The 22,569-nt window shown below is 46.0% G+C and overlaps 1 protein-coding gene across 1 annotated transcript; it reads left to right on the top strand.

Annotated features, from left to right (window-relative positions):
- The first annotated feature begins 11,404 nt into the window (after window positions 1–11,404).
- TLR7 (toll like receptor 7) lies at window positions 11,405–22,243 on the top strand. Its single transcript, XM_076328895.1, is given in 3 exon segments — window positions 11,405–11,534; window positions 12,833–12,957; window positions 18,980–22,243. Coding segments are annotated over 3 exon segments (3,396 nt in total). The 3' UTR covers window positions 22,121–22,243.
- The last annotated feature ends 326 nt before the right edge of the window (window positions 22,244–22,569 follow it).

The following is a 22,569-nucleotide window of genomic DNA, read 5'->3' as shown; positions in this document are numbered from 1 at the left end:
CGCAGAGTCCACCTGTCTAAGCCGTGAGCCGCCAGCTTCTCGAGGAGAATGCTGTGGGAGACAGTGTCAAAGGCCTTACTGAAGTCCAGGTAGACCACATCCACAGCCTTTCCCTCATCCACTAAGCGGGTCATCTTGTCACAGAAGCAGATCAGGTTAGTCAAGCAGGACCTGCCTTTCGTTAACTGCCCTGCTGTCTGGGCCTGATCACCTGGTTGGCCTGGACATGCCATGTGATGGCACTCAAGATGATCTGCTCCATAGCATTCCCCAGCGCCGAGGTCAGACTGACAGGCCTGTAGTTCCCCAGATTCTCCTTCCAGCCCTTCTTGTAGACAGGCGTCACATTTGCTAACCTCCAGTCAACGGGGACCTCCCCGGTCAGCCAGGACTGCTGATAAATGATGGAAAGTGGCTTGGTGAGCACTTCCGCCAGCTTCCTCAGTACCCTTGGGTGGGTCCCATCTGGCCCCATAGACTTGTGTGTGTCTAAGTGGTGGAGCAGGTCGCTAACCATTTCCCCTTGGATTATGGAGGCTTCATTCTGCTCCCCGTCCCTGTCTTCCAGCTCGGGGGCTGGGTACCCCAAGAACAACTGGTCTTACTATTAAAGACTGAGGCAAAGAAGGCATTAAGTACTTCAGCCTTTTTTCCTCAGCCTTTGTCACTATGTTCCCCCCTGCGTCCACTAAGGGATGGAGATTCTCCTTAGCCCTCCTTTTATTGCTGATGTATTTATAGAAACATCTTTTATTGCCTTTTACGGCAGTAGCCAGATTAAGTTCTAGTTGGGCTTTGGCCCTTCTAATTTTCTCCCTGCGTAACCTCACAACGTCCTTGTAGTCCTCCTGAGTTGCCTGCCCCTTCTTCCAAAGGTCATAAACTCTCCTTTTTTTCCTGAGTTCCAGCCAAAGCTCTCTGTTCAGCCAGGCCGGTCTTCTTCCCCACTGGCTCATCTTTCGGCACATGGGGACAGCCTGTTCCTGTGCCTTTAAGATTTCCTTCTTGAAGAACGTCCAGCCTTCCTGGACTCCTTTGCCCTTCAGGACCATCTCCCAAGGGACTCTGTCAACCAGGCTCCTAAACAGGCTAAAGTCTGCCCTCTGGAAGTCCAAGGTAGCAGTTCTGCTGACCCCCCTCCTTACTTCTCCAAGAATCAAAACCTCTCTCATTTTGTGATCGCTAGGCCCAAGACGGCCTCCAACCACCACATCACCCACAAACCCTTCTCTGTTCACAAGCAACAGGTCCAGCATCGGCGCCTTCCCTAGTTAGCTCCCTCTCCAGCTGTGTCAGGAAGTTATCATCTGCCACACACTCCACGAACCTCCTGGACTGTTTCCTCTCCGCTGCATTGTATTCCCAGCAGACATCTGGTAAGTTGAAGAACTTACCCCCCGTGAGAACAAGGGCTAGCGATTGTGAGACTTCTCCCAGCTGCTTATAGAATATTTTGTCTGCTTCTTCATCCTGGTTGGGTGGTCTGTAACAGACTCCCACTGTGATATGTGCCTTGTTGGTCTTCTCCCTGATTCTTACCCATAAACAACCCTGTCATCACCATCATCAAGCTCTAGGCAATCAAAACACTCCCTAACGTACAGGGCTACCCCACCGCCTCTCCTTCCTTGCCTATCCCTTCTGAAGAGTTTATAGCCATCCATCGCAGCACTCCAGTTGTGTAAGTCATCCCACCATGTTTCCGTGACGGCAACTGTATCACTGTTTTCCTGCTGCACAATGGCTTCCAACTCCTCCTCTTTGTTGCCCATGCTGCATGCATTGGTGTAGATGCACTTCAGTTGCTCTATTGATCCTGCCACCTTTTCCTGGGGAGAAGCCTTAATTCCTATGTGACTGTTCTCAGGCGCTTCCATGGTTTCTAACAGAAATATCTGTATCATATAGATATTGTAAAACTATACATAGAGGGAGAAAGGAAATCAATCCATATGAATTGCAGTCCATGAAATCAGGATCAAAGTAGCCTCTGTTGAGTAGTAGCCCTCTCCCATAAAAATGTCATACTCAATTTTTAAAAGGCAATATCAAGCCCTATAATAAATGACAGTACCATGTTTCATGGTCTCTAGAAGCCCATAAATTGACATGCTTGCATGTTTAATATGAGCCTTGTTATAGTTGCTTGCTTGCCCTCATCTTAAGCCTTTATTCTGTATGGAGCTGCTTTCCTGCTATGTGATTTGGTCAGGTCCATCAGTGTCTGGGTTCCACATTGTTCTGTAGAGGTTGTTCCAGTGCTCTTGCCTGAGAATGACTTCATAAACCATGGCAGGATTACGTACATGAAACTTTTCAAATTGGGGTGGTCCTGCAGGCTAGTCATTTCATCACTAAGAAATAGGACTTGAGGATATCAAATTCACAAGCGCCCAAACTCCTCTGAACCTGCCAGTTACATGATTTGCCGGCAGTTCCTGCATTAGCATGCACCACCACTTCCAGCATTACTGCCTTAGCACTTCTCCTCCTTCTTATCCCCCAGAGGAACACAGTGATGCCCTCTCTGGCTACTGTATCTTATTGACCCCTTAGGAAGGGGGAAACAGGAGATGTGTAGCTGTATTGCTGACCCTGGAGAGCTTGGAACTAACTGCATCTTGTTTCAGGTATTTCTGGATGCCTACTGCCTCCCTTGAAGGTAACTTACTTTCAATAACAGGAAACAGGGCAGGTGCGCGGCAGCGGGCAGGCACGTGGCAGCGGCAGGATGGTGACCACCCAGCAAAAAGCACTGTCCCCTGCTTCTCCTGAGCTTCTAGCACCTCGTAGAATCAATGCAGTCACACAGACAGAGGTCCTGTTCAAGCATGCGACCACCCAGGTTTCTGGCTGTGGGATGTGTGAAGGGATATTCCTAGAGGTGGAAAGTGATTGCAAGCAAGACTGCAGGAGGTGTGACCAGATTGATGAACTGCTTTGCTTGGTGGCTGAGCTGCAGGAGGAGGTGAACAGACTGAGGAGTATTCGAGAGGCTGAGAGGGAGATTGATCAATGGAGCCATACACTGCCATCTACGATGCACAGAAGCCAACTCAGCCTGGCCACTACAGAGGCAGGTCCTGGATCTGCTTTGTGCCAGGAGGAAGGCAGTGTCACGAGGGTGAGGAGGGGGTGGAAGAAGGTTACAACACGGAGTGGTAAGAGAAACACCTCCTTACCCTCTAAGTTACCCTCTAAGATACCCTCACAGAACAGGTATGAGGCCCTGGGTATGGTAGATAAAGCACATTATGAGAAAGAGGAGGAACCTGTGCAAGCAGTCTTGCCAAGATCAGAGAGACCAACCACTCATAACAAAACCTCCATTAAGACCAGAGCCGAGAAGAAACAACAGCGAGTTGTGATCATTGGCAATTCCCTCCTGTTCGGAATGGAAGCACCTGTCTGCAGACTGGACCCTCTTTTCAGGGAAGTTTGCTGCCTCCCTGGGGCCTGAATTAGGGAGGTCACCACAAGACTGAAGAGCCTAGTTCAACCTTCAGACTATTATCCATTTCTGCTCTTTCATGTGGGTACAAATGATGTCACAACAAAAAGTCTGAGGTCAATCAAAAGAGACTTCAGAGCCTTGGGAAGAATGCTAAAACATTCGGGAGCACAGGTAGTATTTTCCTCAATTCTCCCAGTAATGAGGGGAGACCACGGAAGAAACAGGCAAGCCCAGGATATCAATACCTGGCTCCAGGACTGGTGCCTCCACCAAAACTTTGGGTTTTTAAACCATGGAAGAGCCTTTGAGAGACAAGGTATGTTGGGGCCTGACAGGATCCACCTGTCCCGATGGAGAAAACAGGTCTTTGGGCATAAGCTGGCAGGGCTGATCGAGAGGGCTTTAAACTAGTATTGATGGGGAAAGGGGATACCAATGGGATTGCAGTAGATAAGCCAAGGGTTGGCATGGCATCACCAGCAGGTGGCAATCCTAGTGGGAACATTTACACCGCTTCTGGGAGCACAGCAGGCTCAGGAGCATATCTGAAATGCTTGTATGCCAAAGCATGCAGTATGAGAAAAAACCAGGATGAACTGGAAGCGTTGGTCAGCTCCCAGAGCTATGATATCATTGGTATTAGTGAGACTTGGTGGAATGAGTCCCACAATTGGAGTGCTGGGATGGAGGGCTACAGGCATTCAGGAGGGATAGGCAAGGCAGGCAAGGTGGAGGTGTCACATTGTATGTAAGGGATAGCTCTTACAGTTAATGATCATAGAATCATAGAATCATTGAGGTTGGAAAAGACCTCTAAGATCATCGAGTCCAACCGTCAACCCAACACCACCATGCCCACTAAACCATGTCCCTAAGTGCCTCATCTACTCATCTTTTAAATACCTCCAGGGATGGGGACTCAACCACTTCCCTGGGCAGCCTGTTCCAATGTTGAACCACTCTTTCAGTAAAGAAATTTTTCCTCACATCCAATCTAAACCTCCCCTGCCGCAACTTGAGGCCATTTCCTCTTGTCCTATTGCTAGTTACTTGGGAGAAGAGACCGACACCCACCTCGCTACAACCTCCTTTCAGGTAGTTGTAGAGAGCGATGAGGTCTCCCCTCAGCCTCCTCTTCTCCAGGCTAAACAACCCCAGTTCCCTCAGCCGCTCCTCATAACACTTGTGCTCCAGACCCCTCACCAGCCTCCTTGCCCTTCTCTGGACACGCTCCAGCACCTCAACGTCCTTCTTGTAGTGAGGGGCCCAAAACTGAACACAGTATTCGAGGTGCGGCCTCACCAGTGCCGAGTACAGGGGCATGATCACTTCCCTACTCCTGCTGGCCACACTAGTTCTGATACAGGCCAGGATGCCATTGGCCTTCTTGGCCGCCTGGGCACACTGCCGGCTCACGTTCAGCCGGCTGTCAACCAGCACCCCCAGGTCCTTCTCTGCTGGGCAGCTTTCCAGCCACTCTTCCCCAAGCCTGTAGCGCTGCATGGGGTTGTTGTGGCCCAAGTGCAGGACCTGGCACTTGGCCTTGTTGAACCTCATACCGTTGGCCTCGGCCCATCGATCCAGCCTGTCCAGGTCCCTCTGCAGAGCCTTCCTACCCTCGAGCAGATCAACACTCCCACCCAACTTGGTGTCGTCTGCAAACTTACTGAGGGTGCACTTGATCCCCTCATCCAGATCATCGATAAAGATATTGAACAAGACCGGCCCCAAAACTGAGCCCTGGGGAACACCGCTCGTGACCGGCCACCAACTGGATTGAACTCCATTCACCACAACTCTCTGGGCCCGGCCGTCCAGCCAGTTTTTGACCCAGCGCAGAGTACACCTGTCTAAGCCGTGAGCCGCCAGTTTCTCTAGGAGAATGCTGTGGGAGACAGTGTCAAAGGCCTTACTGAAGTCCAGGTAGACCACATCCACAGCCTTTCCCTCATCCACTAGGCGGGTCACCTGGTCATAGAAGGAGATCAGGTTGGTCAAGCAGGACCTGCCTCTCATGAACACATACTGGCTGGGCCTGATCCCCTGGTTGTCCCGCTCATGCCTTGTGAGCGCCCTCAAGATGAACCGCTCCATAATCTTCCCCGGCACCGAGGTCAGGCTGACAGGCTTGCAGTTCCCTGGATCCTCCTTCCGGTCCTTCTTGTAGATGGGCATCACATTGGCAAGCCTCCAGTCATGTGGGACCTCCCCCGTTAACCAGGACTGCTGATAAATGATGGAGAGTGGCTTGGCGAGCTCCTCTGCCAGCTCCCTCAGCACTCTCGGGTGGATCCCATCCAGCCCCATAGACTTGTGAGCATCCAGGTGGCGTAGCAGGTCGTTGACTGCTTCCTCTTGGATTATGGGGGGTTCATCCTGCTCGCCGTCCCTGTCTTCCAGCTCGGGGGGCCGAGTACCCTGAGGATAACTGGTCTGCCTGTTAAAGGCTGAGGCAAAGAAGGCATTGAGTACCTCAGCCTTTTCCTCATCCTCGGTGACCATGTTCCCCCCCGCATCCAATAAAGGATGGAGATTCTCCTTGGCTCTCTTCTTGTCATTAATATATTTGTAAAAACTTTTTTTATTGTCTCTAACGACAGCGGCCAGATTGCGTTCTAGCTGGGCTTTTGCCTTTCTCATTTCCTCTCTGCATGACCTAACGAGATCCCTGTACTCTTCTTGAGTCGCCTGCCCCTTCTTCCACAAGCGGTAAACTCTCCTTTTTTTCCTGAGTCCCAGCAAGAGCTCCCCGTTCAGCCAGGCCGGTCGTCTTCCCCGCCCGTTCTTCTTACGGCGTACAGGGACAGCCTGCTCCTGCGCCTTTAAGACTTCCTTCTTGAAGATCGTCCAGCCTTCCTGGACCCCTTTGCCCTTCAGGACTGTCTCCCAGGGGACTGTCTCAACCAGTGTCCTGAACTGGCCAAAGTCCGCCCTCCAGAAGTCCATGGTTGCAGTTTTGCTGGCCCCCCTCCTTACTTCACCAAGAACCGAGAATTCTACCATTTCATGGTCGCTAAGCCCAAGATGGCCTCCAACCACCACATCTCCCACCAGTCCTTCTCTGTTAGTAAACAGCAGGTCGAGCGAGGCACCTCCCCTGGTAGGCTCACTTACCAGCTGTGTCAGGAAGTTGTCTTCCACACACTCCAGGAACCTCCTAGACTGTTTCCTCTCTGCCGTGTTGTATTTCCAGCAGATGTCCGGGAAGTTGAAGTCCCCCACGAGAACAAGGGCTAGCGATTGAGAGACTTCTGCCAGCCGCTTGTAGAATGCTTCATCCACCCCTTCATCCTGGTTGGGTGGTCTATAACAGACTCCCAGCAGGATATCTGCCTCGTTGGCCTTCCCCCTCATCCTTATCCATAAACACTCAACCGTATCATCATCACAATCGTTGAGCTCTACACATGATGATGTGGTTGAGAGCCTCTGGGTGAGGATTAGGGGCACAGTCATCAGGCACAGTCAACATTGATTCACAAAAGGAAAGTCCTGTTTAACTAATTTGATATCCTTCTATGATAAGGTCACCCACCTAGTGGATGAAGGGAAGGCGGTGGATGTAGTTTTTCTGGATTTTAGTAAGGCTTTTGATACTGTTCCTCACAGCAACCTTCTGGACAAGTTGTCCAACTGTGGGATGAGCAGGTTCATGGTACGCTGGGTGAAGAACTGGCTGAAGGGCAGGACTCAAAGGGTTGTAGTGAATGGGGCTACATCTGGCTGGCAACTGGTGACCAGCGGTGTTCCTCAGGGCTCAACTCTAGGGCCAGTTCTGTTCAATATACTTATCAACGATCTGGATGCAGGAGTTGAATGCACCATTAGCAAATTTGCTGATGATACCAAACTGGGAGGTGCTGTTGACTCTCTTGAGGGACAAGAGGCCTTGCAGAGGGATCTAGATAGATTGGAGCATTGGGCAATCATCCATGGCATGAAATTTAACGAGCAAATGCTGGATTCTGCACCTAGGATGGAGTAATGCCGGGCACAAGTATAAATTGGGAGAGGAGTGGCTGGAGAATGGAGTGGGCAGGAGTGGCCCTGCAGAAAGGCATCCGGGGGTGCTGGTCTACAGCAGGCTCAATACGAGTCAGCAGTGTGCCCTGGCAGCCAAGAGGGCAAACCGCATCCTGGGGTGCATCAAACACAGCATAACCAGCCGGTCAAAAGAGGTGATTATCCCGTTGTATTCAGTGTTGGTGCAGCCTTGCCTTGAGTCCTATGTGCAGTTCTGGGCCCCACAATTTAAGAAGGATGCGAAGGTCCTCGAATGCATCCAGAGGAGGGCAACAAAGCTGGTGAAAGGGCTGGAAGGCATGTCCTGTGAGGAGCAGCTAAGGACTGTGGGCTTGTCTAGTTTGGAGAGAAGGAGGCTGAGGGGTGACCTCATTGCTCTCTACAGCTTCCTGAGGAGGGGAAGTGGAGAGAGAGGTGCTGATCTCTTCTCCCTGGGATGCAGTGATACGACACGTGGGAATGGTTCAAAGCTGTACCAGGAGAAGTTTAGACTGCGACATTATGAAGCATTTCGTAACCGAGAGGGTGGTCAAACACTGTAACAGGCTTCCTAGAGAGGTGGTCGATGCCCCAAGCCTGTCAGTGTTTAAGAGGCGTTTGGACAATGCTCTTAACATGCTTTAACTTTTGGTCAGCCCTGAAGTGGTCAGGCAGTTGGACTCGATGATTCTTGTAGGTCCCTTCCAACTGAAATTTCTATTCTATTCTATTCTATTCTATTCTATTCTTTGAATGCCAGGCGCCTTTGTTTTCAGCAAACAGTTTTAATATGTTGTGAACACCAAATGGTCAGTCTTGGCACTGGGGTAGCCTGGGGTAGCCTCAGCTTTCAGAAATGGGAAAGTCTATCTCCATGATGCTAGTGGCTCCCTTGGTCATATATTAGTGCACCGGGCAGTTGGGTAAGTTCTTAGCGCAGACCTGTGAGGGTCTCCTCCCTCACCACAGCTCTGAGAGCTTCCTCTGCCCTTGTTGTAGGCCAGTCTTCTCTACTGTTGTCTTTTGTTTATTGTTTTGGTTATTTTTAGTGCCTGCAAACACATTTCTGCAATGGCTATCAGCAGGGATCCTACATTTTTACATCCCTTAAGGCTTCTGCAAGTGATTTTGTTATCATTTCCTCAATTTTGCTATCCATTTCTCTTTGTGGTTCTTTTCGTACATCTGTCTACATCAGTTTGAAGAGTCAACTTATGTATTTCAAAAATTGAGCAACTTAACTTATGTCTTTGATAATTTCCTGGGTAAATTATGCAATGTTACACTAAACGTTGTATTAACCCTGAATATGTGGGGTTGTATCATAATTATTGGTATGAGGGTTAGCACATTAGAGAAAAGACATTACTGCAAGACTTTAAGTAAACTACCTAGCTTTAAGATAAACACAGTAGAATCCTGATTTTGATAAATAAAGCAACTTGCTGTAAGTTTTCATTTAGAGGAGAAAAAAAAAGAAAATGTAATGTTCACCAGTCCGATTTCAGTCTAACTGAAAACCAAACCTGTAGATGATGGATTAAGGCAATTAAAGGCTCCTGCTCTATTTTAAATTATATTCTTCACTCACAGAGGTAGCAAAATACATGCGTTGTTACCAGTGGGTCCTCCCCTAGCATGTGGCGCAGTAGGAAGTACTTTTCTGCTTTCAGTTACTTTGCGTTTCACAGGAGGCAAGAGAGATTTTGCACAATGTCTGAGGGAAACCTGAACTTTTAAAATCAGTAAATCAGTGACTCCCTGTGCCTCTAAAAATCAAATTATAGTTCTGAAGTTCTGGACTGCTGACCTCCCCTGCATTTACCCCCCACCTTTTGAAGGGAAATATTGCTGTATTTTGTTTCCCACATGTCTTAGGTTAAAAAAAATGCAAGAAAGCACTTTGCATTTCTATTAGCGTTCAGCTAAAGCTGCAGTTTCACTCTGCACGGAATTGAAACTCATTGCTCTTGGCTGGGTGACAGCGAGTTCCTAATACGAAAAAAATAAAATCAGCCTTAGTCCAAAAGAAAAGGCAAAGCGTCGGTACACCTATTAACATTTCTGAAATTTGTAGGTATGGACTGCAAGGGAGATCTCCCAAGACACTGAGCACCTGTCGAAAATTACAGGGTTGGGTGACTGGACGCTGTGCTTTAGAAAACCTACTTACAACCAAAACGAGTGGGCATTAAGCATCTCATGTTTAAGCGATGTTCCAGTGTCATATGCCGGGGACGTGGATAGGTGCTTGAAGAAATCAACTTTCACAATTCAACTTGTGCCAAGTCATTCTCTTATTTCACAATTAATTAAACACATTTGCTTTACAATAAGGTGAATAACTATAAATGCATGGAAGCTAACTTTCTCTTCTGATGACATACAATCTATGAAATATTCAGAGTGGAATAGCTAGTGTAGGGTGTTTGCAAAGAAGGTTTTCCTCCTACCAGAAATGCGTTGAATGGCCTTGCAAAACGCAGCAGGATTTTAGTGAGATGTCTGCATTAGTTATAATAACCCCCAACGAAAACCTCAGTGCATCCTGCGTGAAAAGAATAATCCAGTTACCAGTAAATAGCAGAGGTATCATATTTTATTACAGTACTTTTTGTAATCAGGCACAAAGGTGAGCAATATAATCCTGAACCTAGAGTGAATTAATGAGCCCTTTCCTAGGCCTTGACTGAAACGGTAATGATGCTGTACACTTTCTTGGTTTTGTTTATGTCTGTATGACTCGGCCACTAAACCCAGGGAATTTTAAAGTATGATTGCAAATTCTTTCCCTGTTCATTCTTCAGGTTCCAGTCTTCTGAAATGAGTTCCTCAGCTCCACCACAGTCAGAGAAGTTATGAACTGCTATTTAAAATGTAAAGAAAAATGCGTAGGGAAAGAAGACATGACACCCCCCCCCCCCCCCCGCCTAATAAATATCCTAACCATTGAACTAGTCTGTCCTGCTAGGCATAGAAACTTCTAAGTAAGAAACTCTCAGACACCGTGTTCCATGAAATGCTGGATTGTCACCAGCTTAAGTCTATCCATGTCATTTTTCACTTGGTCCCTTCTACACTCTCCCACGCAGTTTTCACCTTTTTGTATGCTGTTGCCTATGCCCTTACCACTATCCTTTTTTTCCTGGTTTATTTTGGTTCCCTTCCCCGAAGTCCCATTCACTTAATAGACATATCTTCCACAAAGTATGCAGCTGAAGAGATTTGTCCCAGTTCTTGAAGGTATTTGCAGCAGAAATGAACCCCTAATAATAACAACAACAACAACAACGACGACGACGACGATGATGACAACTAAACTTCCAAGTCTAAAATACTGTTAACGTCAATTAACAATTTCTGTCTCTGTTTGTGCAGCTTACACTGAAAAAAGTGGGGGGGAGAAGGAACTTGAGCTTCTGCAAATCTTAGTTGTCTGAAGTGAATGTTACCCTTATGTAACGCATTTGTCTCCCAGATGATTGATCGTATGCTCTGTTGCCAAGTGTTTTGCAATTGCCCTCCTTTGGGGTTCCCTGTGGCTTGGATATTCATCTTCTTGGAGTAGGTCTTATTATAGTTCTTTATGGTATGACACTGTAACTAGGTAAAATATACAGTTTGAAATGAAAACCGTGTTCAAAAGTAGCAAAGAAGAGAGCAAATTGTAGCATATGAGACCAAAAGAAAAAAACCACACTTTTGTCACAACAGCACGTGGATGTATGAGTAATGTGAGAATTTGCTTAAAAGGGAAAAAATAAGAGTACTCAGTTATTTTTATGGGGGGGTGGAGGAGTATATGAGGTACTGTTGTTTTAATTTTAAGTACAAATGTTTGAGGAAGTAGGTTGCAGCAGTTGTTTCACATTTAATTATTTCTCAAGTCGCAGTCCAGCTGAAGAGTAGTGATAGAGTAGTGATTACTGCTGTTGTCTTGAGTGAGTTATGTCATTTTATACTCTCCTCTGTACCTGAGCTGAACCACTGGGGACCTCTTTTGTGCTGTTTTCTTCTGCTCTGATTTACAGTCTCCTCCAGCGACAAATTTGCCAGACCTGGAAGCACACAGAAAATGGTAGGTTAAGCTTTCATTTTATATTTGCTCTTAGACCTCTTTGCTGGGACTGTTGTGGAAGACTTTCAAGAACATAATCTCCTTTTCTGCTTTCTAAATGTTCAAATTTACTATTGTGGTTAGAAGTAATACATAATGACAGGAAAGGAAAGCATTTATTTGCACTAAGTGGCTAGCATTTAATTGTACTACTGTGCTACAGAATGAGTGTAATAATGTCTTTTCTAATCGCGGTAACTTCTGAAGTGTTCTTTTTTCTCTAGCTTTTCCCCCTTTCACCTCTTAAAATACTTATGGAACACCTACAGAAAAACTTCCTTCAGAAATACCTAGCTGTATTGTTGCTGAATATTTAAAGAATACCCTAAATCATTATGGGTTTGTGCATGTGCTAGTTAATATCAGCAGACTAGTACTTTCTGAACTTCTTATAAAGCCAAGCGTAGATCACAGAGAAAAGGACGGTTCACATGCATGCTCTAGCTGTACTTTTAAACTACCTTCTCATTGCAAAGATGTTGCACAAGTCAGCATTGCTTGTTTCTTCTAATTAAAAAAATATTTTTTATTTGTTCTGGTACCAGACACAAGGTGTTAGACATGCAAATAGTTAGACACAGCACCAGAATGTAACAGTTTACAGTTACAATACCTAATACATTAAAAGGGTATCGAGAAACAGAAGGATATACAAAGAAATGAAGCACAAAGATGGTAGGAGCTAGGCTGGCTCTGCAACAACGCTTAGGTTCCTAAAAATACTGCAATACGTGAGAGTTCAAAATCTGAGCGTTGTGAACATCTCAAAAGGCATTTTTTGATTTCTTAAGAAACCTACAAACATATTTGTGAAGACTTTTAAGGCCCAGATTCATTGCACTTAATTTTAGGCACCTAAAACTGCAGTGTTAGTCTGTTCAGTGTGTAGTCAGGCAGAGCTCCCTCCATCTTCAGAGCTGAGCAGCGCCTGCAGAGGGGCCTCTCTCTCCTCTCTCCCGCTCCCTCTTGAATGTCAGTGAGCCCAGGTTGATGGCAATGAATTGAGGAACTTGGGTAAGTGCCTAAAATTAGGTGCCTGAGTGCAGTGGCCGAGTATGAGTTCATGTAGAAAGTTTGTGGCAATCTAGACTGCAATCTCACCTTGCCGAAGTCCTGCTCTAGTGCTTGGACAGAGGGTTTTAATTTGGCTTAGCAAATTTTTAAAGGTTGATTCTAATTAACTTTTCCTAAAGAGCAGCAAAGCTGTGGTTTGACCCCCAGTTAGCGGCAGAGGTTTTTCTTCCTTCTTTTAAAGGAAGACAGGCTGCTGGAGTTTGATCCGCGGCGGTTGTCAGTATTTCCCTCGGTGGCTGCAGGTACCCTGTCCATGACTGGCGAGGGTCGGCACTTCACGGTCTGCTGTGGTGTGCAACGATGGATAAAGGTAAATGGCATCCATGTGATGGAGTGACGTGTCCTGCAGTGCAGAGAGTCTCTGCGGTTTCCCTACCACCTCTCTGCCATGCTCCATGAGCACCTGCCTTGGCTAACAACCCTGGCCCCTGGGTTATGTTGGTCTGGTAAAGCAAGAGATGGAGGTAGGCAGGAGCTGGGGCACCGTGGGCCATTCAGTTAGGATAGGCACTCTCTGGTTTTTCCTTAGTCTAATAAAGTCTTTTACATGCATAATATAGTGTGTCCCTTGGAAAAGAAGGAAGGCAAAATATTTACAAGAACATATCCAGATTTTTCTTCGGCAATGTCCCTTTTAATTCAAAGAAAGACCTTCAGTTTTCCATGTAATTAATATCAATGGTAGAGCCCCTCCTTCTCCTTCCCACATCCCTGCCCATATTAGTGGAGGAAAAAGAGTAAAAAAAAAAAACAACCTAGGATGGTGGGAGGAAATGAATGCATTTTATCTTCTCCAAATTGGCTCCCCACTTACTCTGATTATTCTTTTGCGTCATTTTCATTTAAGTGCTTGTCTACATCAGGAAATCAGAAAAGTTAACCAATTAACCATCCTCTAACGTTAATTGGTTAGACTGTACTGAAGACACTGGTAAACTGTCTTACCCAGTGGCCTCCATCTGGGTGAGTTTCCAAAGTGAATTCCTATAAACCAAATGAAAGTTATTTTGATTCTTAACAAATGACTTCACAAGAGTTGAAAATAATGAAATGTGAATTCACAGGCATAGCCTGGTTAGTCCAGGTTAGCTTTCCCTGAGTAATTGTATGAATGGTAGCCGTGGCTACCAGCCGGGACGTTTAGCTACATTGCCTTTTTTCTGAGGATCTGCTGATAAGAAGAAAGCACTGCAGCACTGGCAATAGGAAAGAAAATCGTAGTAGAGGAAAGGCCATGGTGCAGTACAGTACCAGGTTACTGATACAAATCTCATGGGACAATACACTGAATTCAAGGTCTGAATCTAGATAGCAGAAGTGCGGTGCTATGTGAGACTTGATCTGGCTTCTCTCACATCTGCTGCCCTGCTAGGCTCTAGAGCAATTCTCCAGATACACAGATGCATAGGTAGATTTAGCATAGTTATCTAAGGCAATGCAGAAACACAAAGTTATACAACGGACACAGTGGTCTAAGTAAACAGAGCGTACAACAGGAAGCCTCAGTTAATCTCCAAGTCTGTGTCACCTGCAAAGCATGTCTTAGGCAACACTCAACAGGGTTTTCACATACTGTTTGAGCGGGTCTTTATATGTTTTTGTGTCCCAGCTAAAAGGAAAAAACATTTCCATGTAGCTTGAACACTTTATCTAATCATCTGATTTTCAGCTGCTTAACTGGGTATTCACATTTAGTCAATATTATTCCATGCATAACTAATCCTGGCTGTTTAAGAGCATTCTGTGTGCCATGCATCTCAAAGCATTCAACACTGAGTTTTCCAGGGAAAAATGAAGATGTTGATTATTGTGGGTTTTATTATCTTTAAATCTCTTGACCAGTATCAAACACAGGCAGTTAAGAAGCTGCGCAAGGCAGCAAAATGGTCATGGCCCCACTGTCTGTGCTAGGCAAGCCAAGGCTGGCAGCCTGCTTGCCTGGCTGGCTGACTCTGGCCAGAGGGACAGGGTTTCTTTGACATTGACTGCTGCTGAGGAAGTAACTAGTACGTTGTGATATATTAAAAGCTTATTGGTCTTTCCATAATACACACAAATCTATAAAGTAGGCAAGGCCACAAAGACTTGGCAGACAGAGAGCGTGTTTTGGAAGGTTCTTTAAATGCCTGTAGGATTTTGGCTCTGATTATTTACAGATTATTAGTTTTTTATGGGACATGCTCAATCTTAAATTTGTCTTTGATTTTCATTTTTACATTTAACATTGATACAGAGGCCTCTCAACCCTCTGTCCTTATTGGACAGTGAAAATGCAAGCTGGTATTAAACCATATGGAAATATAGCCATTGACTGGCTTAGGTCAACTATACATCCATTCTGACACTTACTAGACACTCTTTCATGCGGGCACAAATGACACAGCAAGCCAGAACCTGGGCAGAATCAAGCAAGACTACAAAGCTCTGGGGGTGTGATTGAAAGGGATTGGTGCTCAGGTTATCTTTTCCTCTATTTTACCAGTTAGAGAAAAGGGTGCAGGCAGGAACAGACACATCATGCAAATCAACACTTGGCTACGTGGCTGGTACTTTCATGAGGGTTTTGGCTTTCATGATCATGGGACACTGATGACTATAACCTGCTAGGGAGAGATGGGAACCACCTGAGTAGAAAAGGCAAAGAAATCTTTGCCAACAGGTTAGCAAACTTGGTGAAACGAGCTTTAAACTAACAAGGTGGGGGACTGGGGTTCATAGTGGTGACACCTGTGAAGTTGAATGCAACAGGGTAAAAAGCCGAGCCAGTCAGAGCAGCAATGAATGCTCCTTAGCCATCTCAGTGGGGATAGGGGATGGAGATCCATGTGGCAGCAAAGACGCAAGGGTTGTTGATGAGTTAGAAGCCATGGAAGCAGCTGAGAACAGTCACATAGGAATTAAGGCTTCTCCCCAGGAAAAGGTGGCAGGATCAATAGAGCAACTGAAGTGCATCTACACCAATGCATGCAGCATGGGCAACAAAGAGGAGGAGTTGGAAGCCATTGTGCAGCAGGAAAACAGTGATACAGTTGCTGTCACGGAAACATGGTGGGATGACTTGCACAACTGGAGTGCTGCGATGGATGGCTATAAACTCTTCAGAAGGGATAGGCAAGGAAGGAGAGGTGGTGGGGTAGCCCTGTACGTTAGGGAGTGTTTTGACTGTCTAGAGCTTGATGATGGTGATGACAGGGTTGAGTGTTTATGGGTAAGAATCAGGGGGAAGGCCAGTAAGGCAGCTATCATGGTGGGAGTCTGTTACAGACCACCCAACCAGGATGAAGAGGCAGATGAAATATTCTATAAGCAGCTGGGAGAAGTCTCACGATCGCTAGCCCTTGTTCTCATGGGGGACTTCAACTTACCAGATGTCTGCTGGGAATACAATGCAGCAGAGAGGAAACAGTCCAGGAGGTTCGTGGAGTGTGTGGCAGATGATAACTTCCTGACACAGCTGGAGAGGGAGCCAACTAGGGAAGGCGCTGATGCTGGACTTGTTGCTTGTGAACAGAGAAGGGCTTGTGGGTGATGTGGTGGTTGGAGGCCGTCTTGGGCCTAGCGATCACAAAATGAGAGAGGTTTTGATTCTTGGAGAAGTAAGGAGGGGGTCAGCAGAACTACTACCTTGGACTTCCAGAGGGCAGACTTTGGCCTGTTTAGGAGCCTGGTTGACAGAGTCCCTTGGGAGATGGTCCTGAAGGGCAAAGGAGTCCAGGAAGGCTGGACGTTCTTCAAGAAGGAAATCTTAAAGGCACAGGAACAGGCTGTCCCCATGTGCCGAAAGATGAGCCAGTGGGGAAGAAGACCGGCCTGGCTGAACAGAGAGCTTTGGCTGGAACTCAGGAAAAAAAGGAGAGTTTATGACCTTTGGAAGAAGGGGAAGGCAACTCAGGAGGACTACAAGGACGTTGTGAGGTTACGCAGGGAGAAAATTAGAAGGGCCAAAGCCCAACTAGAACTTAATCTGGCTACTGCCGTAAAAGGCAATAAAAGATGTTTCTATAAATACATCAGCAATAAAAGGAGGGCTAAGGAGAATCTCCATCCCTTAGTGGACACAGGGGGGAACATAGTGACAAAGGCTGAGGAAAAAAGGCTGAAGTACTTAATGCCGCCTTTGCCTCAGTCTTTAATAGTAAGACCAGTTGTTCTTGGGGTACCCAGCCCCCGAGCTGGAAGACAGGGACGGGGAGCAGAATGAAGCCTCCATAATCCAAGGGGAAATGGTTAGCGACCTGCTCCACCACTTAGACACACACAAGTCTATGGGGCCAGATGGGACCCACCCAAGGGTACTGAGGGAGCTGGCGGAAGTGCTCACCAAGCCACTTTCCATCATTTATCAGCAGTCCTGGCTGACCGGGGAGGTCCCCGTTGACTGGAGGTTAGCAAATGTGACGCCTGTCTACAAGAAGGGCTGGAAGGAGAATCTGGGGAACTACAGGCCTGTCAGTCTGACCTCGGCGCTGGGGAATGCTATGGAGCAGATCATCTTGAGTGCCATCACATGGCATGTCCAGGCCAACCAGGTGATCAGGCCCAGACAGCAGGGCAGTTAACGAAAGGCAGGTCCTGCTTGACTAACCTGATCTGCTTCTGTGACAAGATGACCCGCTTAGTGGATGAGGGAAAGGCTGTGGATGTGGTCTACCTGGACTTCAGTAAGGCCTTTGACACTGTCTCCCACAGCATTCTCCTAGAGAAGCTGGCGGCTCACGGCTTAGACAGGTGGACTCTGCGCTGGGTCAAAAACTGGCTGGACGGCCTGACCCAAAGAGTTGTGGTGAATGGAGTTACATCCAGTTGGCGGCCGGTCACAAGCGGTGTTCCCCAGGGCTCAGTTTTGGGGCCAGTCTTGTTCAATATCTTTATCGATGATCTGGATGAGGGGATCAAGTGCACCCTCAGTAAGTTTGCAGACGACACCAAGTTGGGCGGGAGTGTTGATCTGCTCGAGGGTAGGAAGGCTCTGCAGAGGGACCTGGACAGGCTGGATCGATGGGCCCAGGCCAACGGTATGAGGTTCAACAAGGCCAAGTGCCGGGTCCTGCACTTGGGCCACAACAGCCCCATGCAGCGCTACAGGCTTGGGGAAGAGTGGCTGGAAAGCTGCCTGTCGGAAAAGGACCTGGGGGTGCTGGTCGACAGCCGGCTGAACATGAGCCGGCAGTGTGCCCAGGTGGCCAAGAAGGCCAATGGCATCCTGGCCTGTATCAGAAAGAGTGTGGCCAGCAGGAGTAGGGAAGTGATCGTGCCCCTGTACTCGGCACTGGTGAGGCTACACCTCGAATACTGTGTTCAGTTTTGGGCCCCTCACTACAAGAAGGATGTTGAGGTGCTGGAGCGTGCCCAGAGAAGGGCAATGAAGCTGGTGAAGGGTCTGGAGCACAAGTCCTGTGAGGAGCGGCTGAGGGAACTGGGGTTGTTTAGCCTGGAGAAGAGGAGGCTGAGGGGAGACCTCATCGCTCTCTACAACTACCTGGAAGGAGGTTGTAGCGAGGTGGGTGTCGGTCTCTTCTCCCAAGTAACAAGCGATGGGACGAGAGGAAATGGCCTCAAGTTGCAGCAGGGGAGGTTTAGATTGGATATTAGGAAAAATTTCTTGACTGAAAGAGTGGTTAAACATTGGAACAGGCTGCTCAGGGAAGTGGTGGAGTTCCCATCCCTGGAAATATTTGAAAGATGTCTAGATGTGGTGCTTAGGGACATGGTTTAGTGGTGGACTTGGCAGTGCTAGGGTAACAGTTGGACTCGATGATCATAAGGGTCTTTTCCAACCTAAATGATTCTATGATTATATTCTATGATTCTAAGAATTTTTATAATGTGAAATTCGAATTAGGTACTCACCTGTTAGTGTGGTTTTGAAAATTTACAGTAGCTTTTAAGTGACTCTAGTTTTTTCTCTCTCTTTCATATGCTTCGAAAAATTAACTTTGCTTATTTACGCTCTTACACAATGGCGATCTGCTGGACATTTAACACCACTTGTTCCCCTTAAAAAAAGAAAATTCACAGAGACATAGCCTTTAATCATCTGCCTTGTCATTTTTTCAGTAGATTTTTTTTTTATGATTCATTATTTAGAGAGTGATATTTATCTTAACACTGCAATACTTAGTGATAAGAAAGTAAAGAAGGCATTTGAGGAAATACCAACATATACCTTCCCCAAACTTATAATCCTACCTGCACATCACTTCTAGCCAGTGTGAGAGACAGGACCCCAGGTTAGCTGTATATTTGGTCTGACCCAGTACGTGCTTGATCTGATGTCCTATGACATGTTCTCATTGAATTAAATTAATACCTCCCTATTTCCTTATTTTTAGGTACCTTGTGCAAAGATGTTGAATGCATTGCCATTTGTCTTGCTCTTCCTATTTCCAATGCTGCTGTCAGGAGCTTGGTTTCCCAAAAGTTTACCCTGTGATGTTAATGCCTTTGAAGGCACTGTGACAGTGGACTGCACCGATCGGCGTCTCATGGAAGTCCCCAGAGGGATCCCTACAAACGCTACCAACCTTACCCTGAATATTAACCATATCCCCCATATCAGTCCAACATCCTTTGCTCATCTTGAAAACCTCGTGGAGATTGACTTCAGATGCAACTGTGTGCCTGTCAGAATGGGGCCCAAAGATCATGTGTGCACCAGCAGACCGGAGATTGAGAATGGCAGTTTTGCTGCCCTGACAAGACTGAAGTCATTGTATTTGGATGCAAACCAGCTGTTGGAAATACCCCAGGGTCTTCCTACTACTTTAAGTCTGCTGAGCCTGGAAGCGAACAGTATCTTTTCTATCCAAAGAGCCAATTTGTCAGAGCTAGGAAACATAGAAATATTGTATCTGGGACAGAACTGTTACTACCGTAATCCGTGCAATGTTTCATTTGAAATTGAAAAAACAGCCTTTCTGGAGCTGAAAAAATTAACAATACTATCCCTGAAGTCTAACAACTTAACTCATATTCCACCCAATTTGTCATCTACTTTAAAGGAATTGTATATTTACAATAACATGATTCAAGTGATTCAAGAACAAGATTTAAGTGCCCTTCACAACCTAGAAATTCTTGATCTGAGTGGTAATTGCCCACGTTGCTATAATGCCCCATATCCTTGTATTCCCTGCCCCAAGAGCACAATTGAGATACATTCAAAGGCTTTTTATTCCCTGAAAAATTTAAGAATTTTGCGACTTCACAGTAACTCTCTTCAGAGCATACCCAGCATCTGGTTTAAAAACATCAGAAATCTCAAAGAGCTTGACCTCTCCCAAAATTTCCTCATAAAGGAGATTGGAGATGCTCAGTTTTTGAAGTTTATCCCTGGCCTTGTAGAGCTTGATTTGTCCTTTAATTTTGAACTGCAGATGTATTCTCCATCCTTGAATCTGTCTAAGACATTTTCCTCCCTCTCTAACCTGGAAACCCTGAGGCTCAGGGGTTATGTCTTTAAAGAACTGAGAGAAGGAAATCTAGATCCATTGCTCAGTCTTAGAAATCTAACAGTGTTGGATCTCGGGACTAATTTTATTAAAGTTGCTGACCTGAAAGTGTTCAAAGAATTCCCAGCTCTTAAATTCATAGACCTCTCAGTGAATAAAATTTCTCCTTCTTCAGGTGAAAGCAACTTTTATGGATTTTGCTCTAATCCTAGGATTTCAGTAGAGCAATACAACAGGCAAGTATTACACGAGATGCATTATTTCAGGTATGATGAGTATGGGCGAAGTTGCAGGTCCAAAGACAAAGAGGCTGCTTCCTACCAATCTTCAGTTAACGAAGAGTGCCTGAAATACGGAGAAACTCTGGATTTAAGCAGAAACAACATATTTTTTATTAACCCCTCAGACTTCCGTGGTCTTAGTTTCCTCAGATGCCTCAACTTGTCAGGTAATGCAATAAGTCAAACTTTAAATGGAAGTGAATTCTACTATTTGTCTGGATTGAAATATCTGGATTTTTCTAACAACAGGATTGACTTGCTATACTCAACTGCTTTCAAAGAGCTAAAGCTTTTAGAAATTCTAGACCTAAGCAATAACAAACATTATTTTCTGGCAGAAGGTGTTACTCATGTGCTTAGTTTTGTGAAAAACTTGGCCCATCTGAAGAAGCTGATGATGAATGAGAATGAGATTTCTACCACTATTAACACAGGAATGGAAAGCCAATCTCTTCAAATTTTAGAATTCAGAGGAAATCGTTTAAATGTTTTATGGATGGATGGGAATGCTAGATACTTGTCATTCTTCAAGAATCTGACCAGCCTGGAACAACTGGATATTTCCTTCAACTCGCTCAGTTTTTTGCCTCATGGTGTTTTTGAAGCTATGCCTCCAGAACTCAAGATCCTCAACTTAACCAATAACCAGATGAAGAGTTTCAACTGGGGAAAACTCCACTGTCTGAAGAAACTAGTAACTCTGGACCTCAGCAATAACCTTCTGGTTACTGTTCCCCAAGAACTGTCCAATTGCTCTTCAACCCTGCAAGAACTGGTGCTCCGAAACAATCGCATTCAACGGCTAAGCAAACATTTTCTCAGAGGTGCTTTTAAACTGAAATACTTGGACCTCAGCTCAAACAGGATCCAAATAATTAAGAAATCTAGCTTCCCTGAAAATGTCATTAACAATCTGAGGATGCTGCTTTTGCATGGCAATCCTTTCAAGTGCAATTGTGATGCCGTGTGGTTTGTTTGGTGGATCAATCAGACTCAAGTGACTATTCCTCTTCTGGCCACAGATGTGACCTGTGCTGGCCCAGGGGCACATAAGGGAAGGAGTGTGGTTTTCTTGGATCTGTATACCTGTGAGCTGGACACCTCGTATTTGATCCTGTATGCTCTGTCAACTTCAACAGTCCTAGGCTTTATGGTGTTCACAGTGACGAGCCATCTCTATTTCTGGGATGTATGGTATAGTTACCATTACTGCACTGCCAAGTTGAAGGGCTATCGGCGTTTATCTTTACCAGATGCTTGCTACGATGCTTTTATTGCCTATGACAATAAAGATCCGGCTGTGAATGAGTGGGTGCTGACAGAACTGGTTGAAAGGCTGGAAGATCAAAAAGCCAGACAGTTCAATTTATGCCTGGAAGAAAGGGACTGGCTCCCAGGACAGCCAGTCTTTGACAACCTTTCCCAGAGCATTCAGCTGAGCAAAAAGACCATATTTGTGCTGACCAACAAGTATATTAAAAGCGGCAGCTTCAAGACAATATTTTACATGGCCCACCAGCGGCTTCTTGATGAAAAAATGGATGTCATTATCTTGATATTTCTTGAGAAGGTTTTGCAGAAGTCCCGGTATGTCCGGCTGAGGAAAAGGCTGTGCAGAAGTTCTGTCCTGGAATGGCCAACTAACCCTCGATCTCAGCCCTACTTCTGGCAGTGCCTGAAAAATGCAATAGCTACAAGCAATACCCTGGCTTACAACAAGCTTCTCCAAGAAACTGTCTAGCTCTACCCTTCCTTGTAAATACTGTTATGATGCACGGGGAGCAAAAGATCCTAAACTTCATTTGGAGAAACTGTCGAAGCATGGAGGATAAATGTAATTGTGATATTGTACCCTAAAATGAAATGCACAATTAGTTCTAAAGCTGATAGTTCACTTGTTTTGCTATGACAAGATTGAACAGAAACTGTTGCCAGCACAGGTGTTTAGCTGACATACACCTTGCTTGGCATTGATTGCTGCACAGCAAGAGAAGATGCACTACCCGCTGGAAGTTCCTGGTTTAGAACAGAATCACCACTTCCAGCTTTCAGTTCACTGGAGGCCTCCAGCATCTCCTGTGGTTGGGTCAAGTGTGGGTGAGACACTTGCTCAGCTTACCTTAGTACACGGACTGTTGGGAGGAGTTTGGCCGTGCCTAAAGTTGCTGCTGTTCAGATCCCTGTTGGAGT

This window comes from Aptenodytes patagonicus, chromosome 1 (genome assembly GCF_965638725.1).
Source record: "Aptenodytes patagonicus chromosome 1, bAptPat1.pri.cur, whole genome shotgun sequence".
Classification (NCBI taxonomy): Eukaryota; Metazoa; Chordata; class Aves; order Sphenisciformes; family Spheniscidae; genus Aptenodytes; species Aptenodytes patagonicus.
This window is presented reverse-complemented; position numbering and strand designations above follow the sequence as displayed.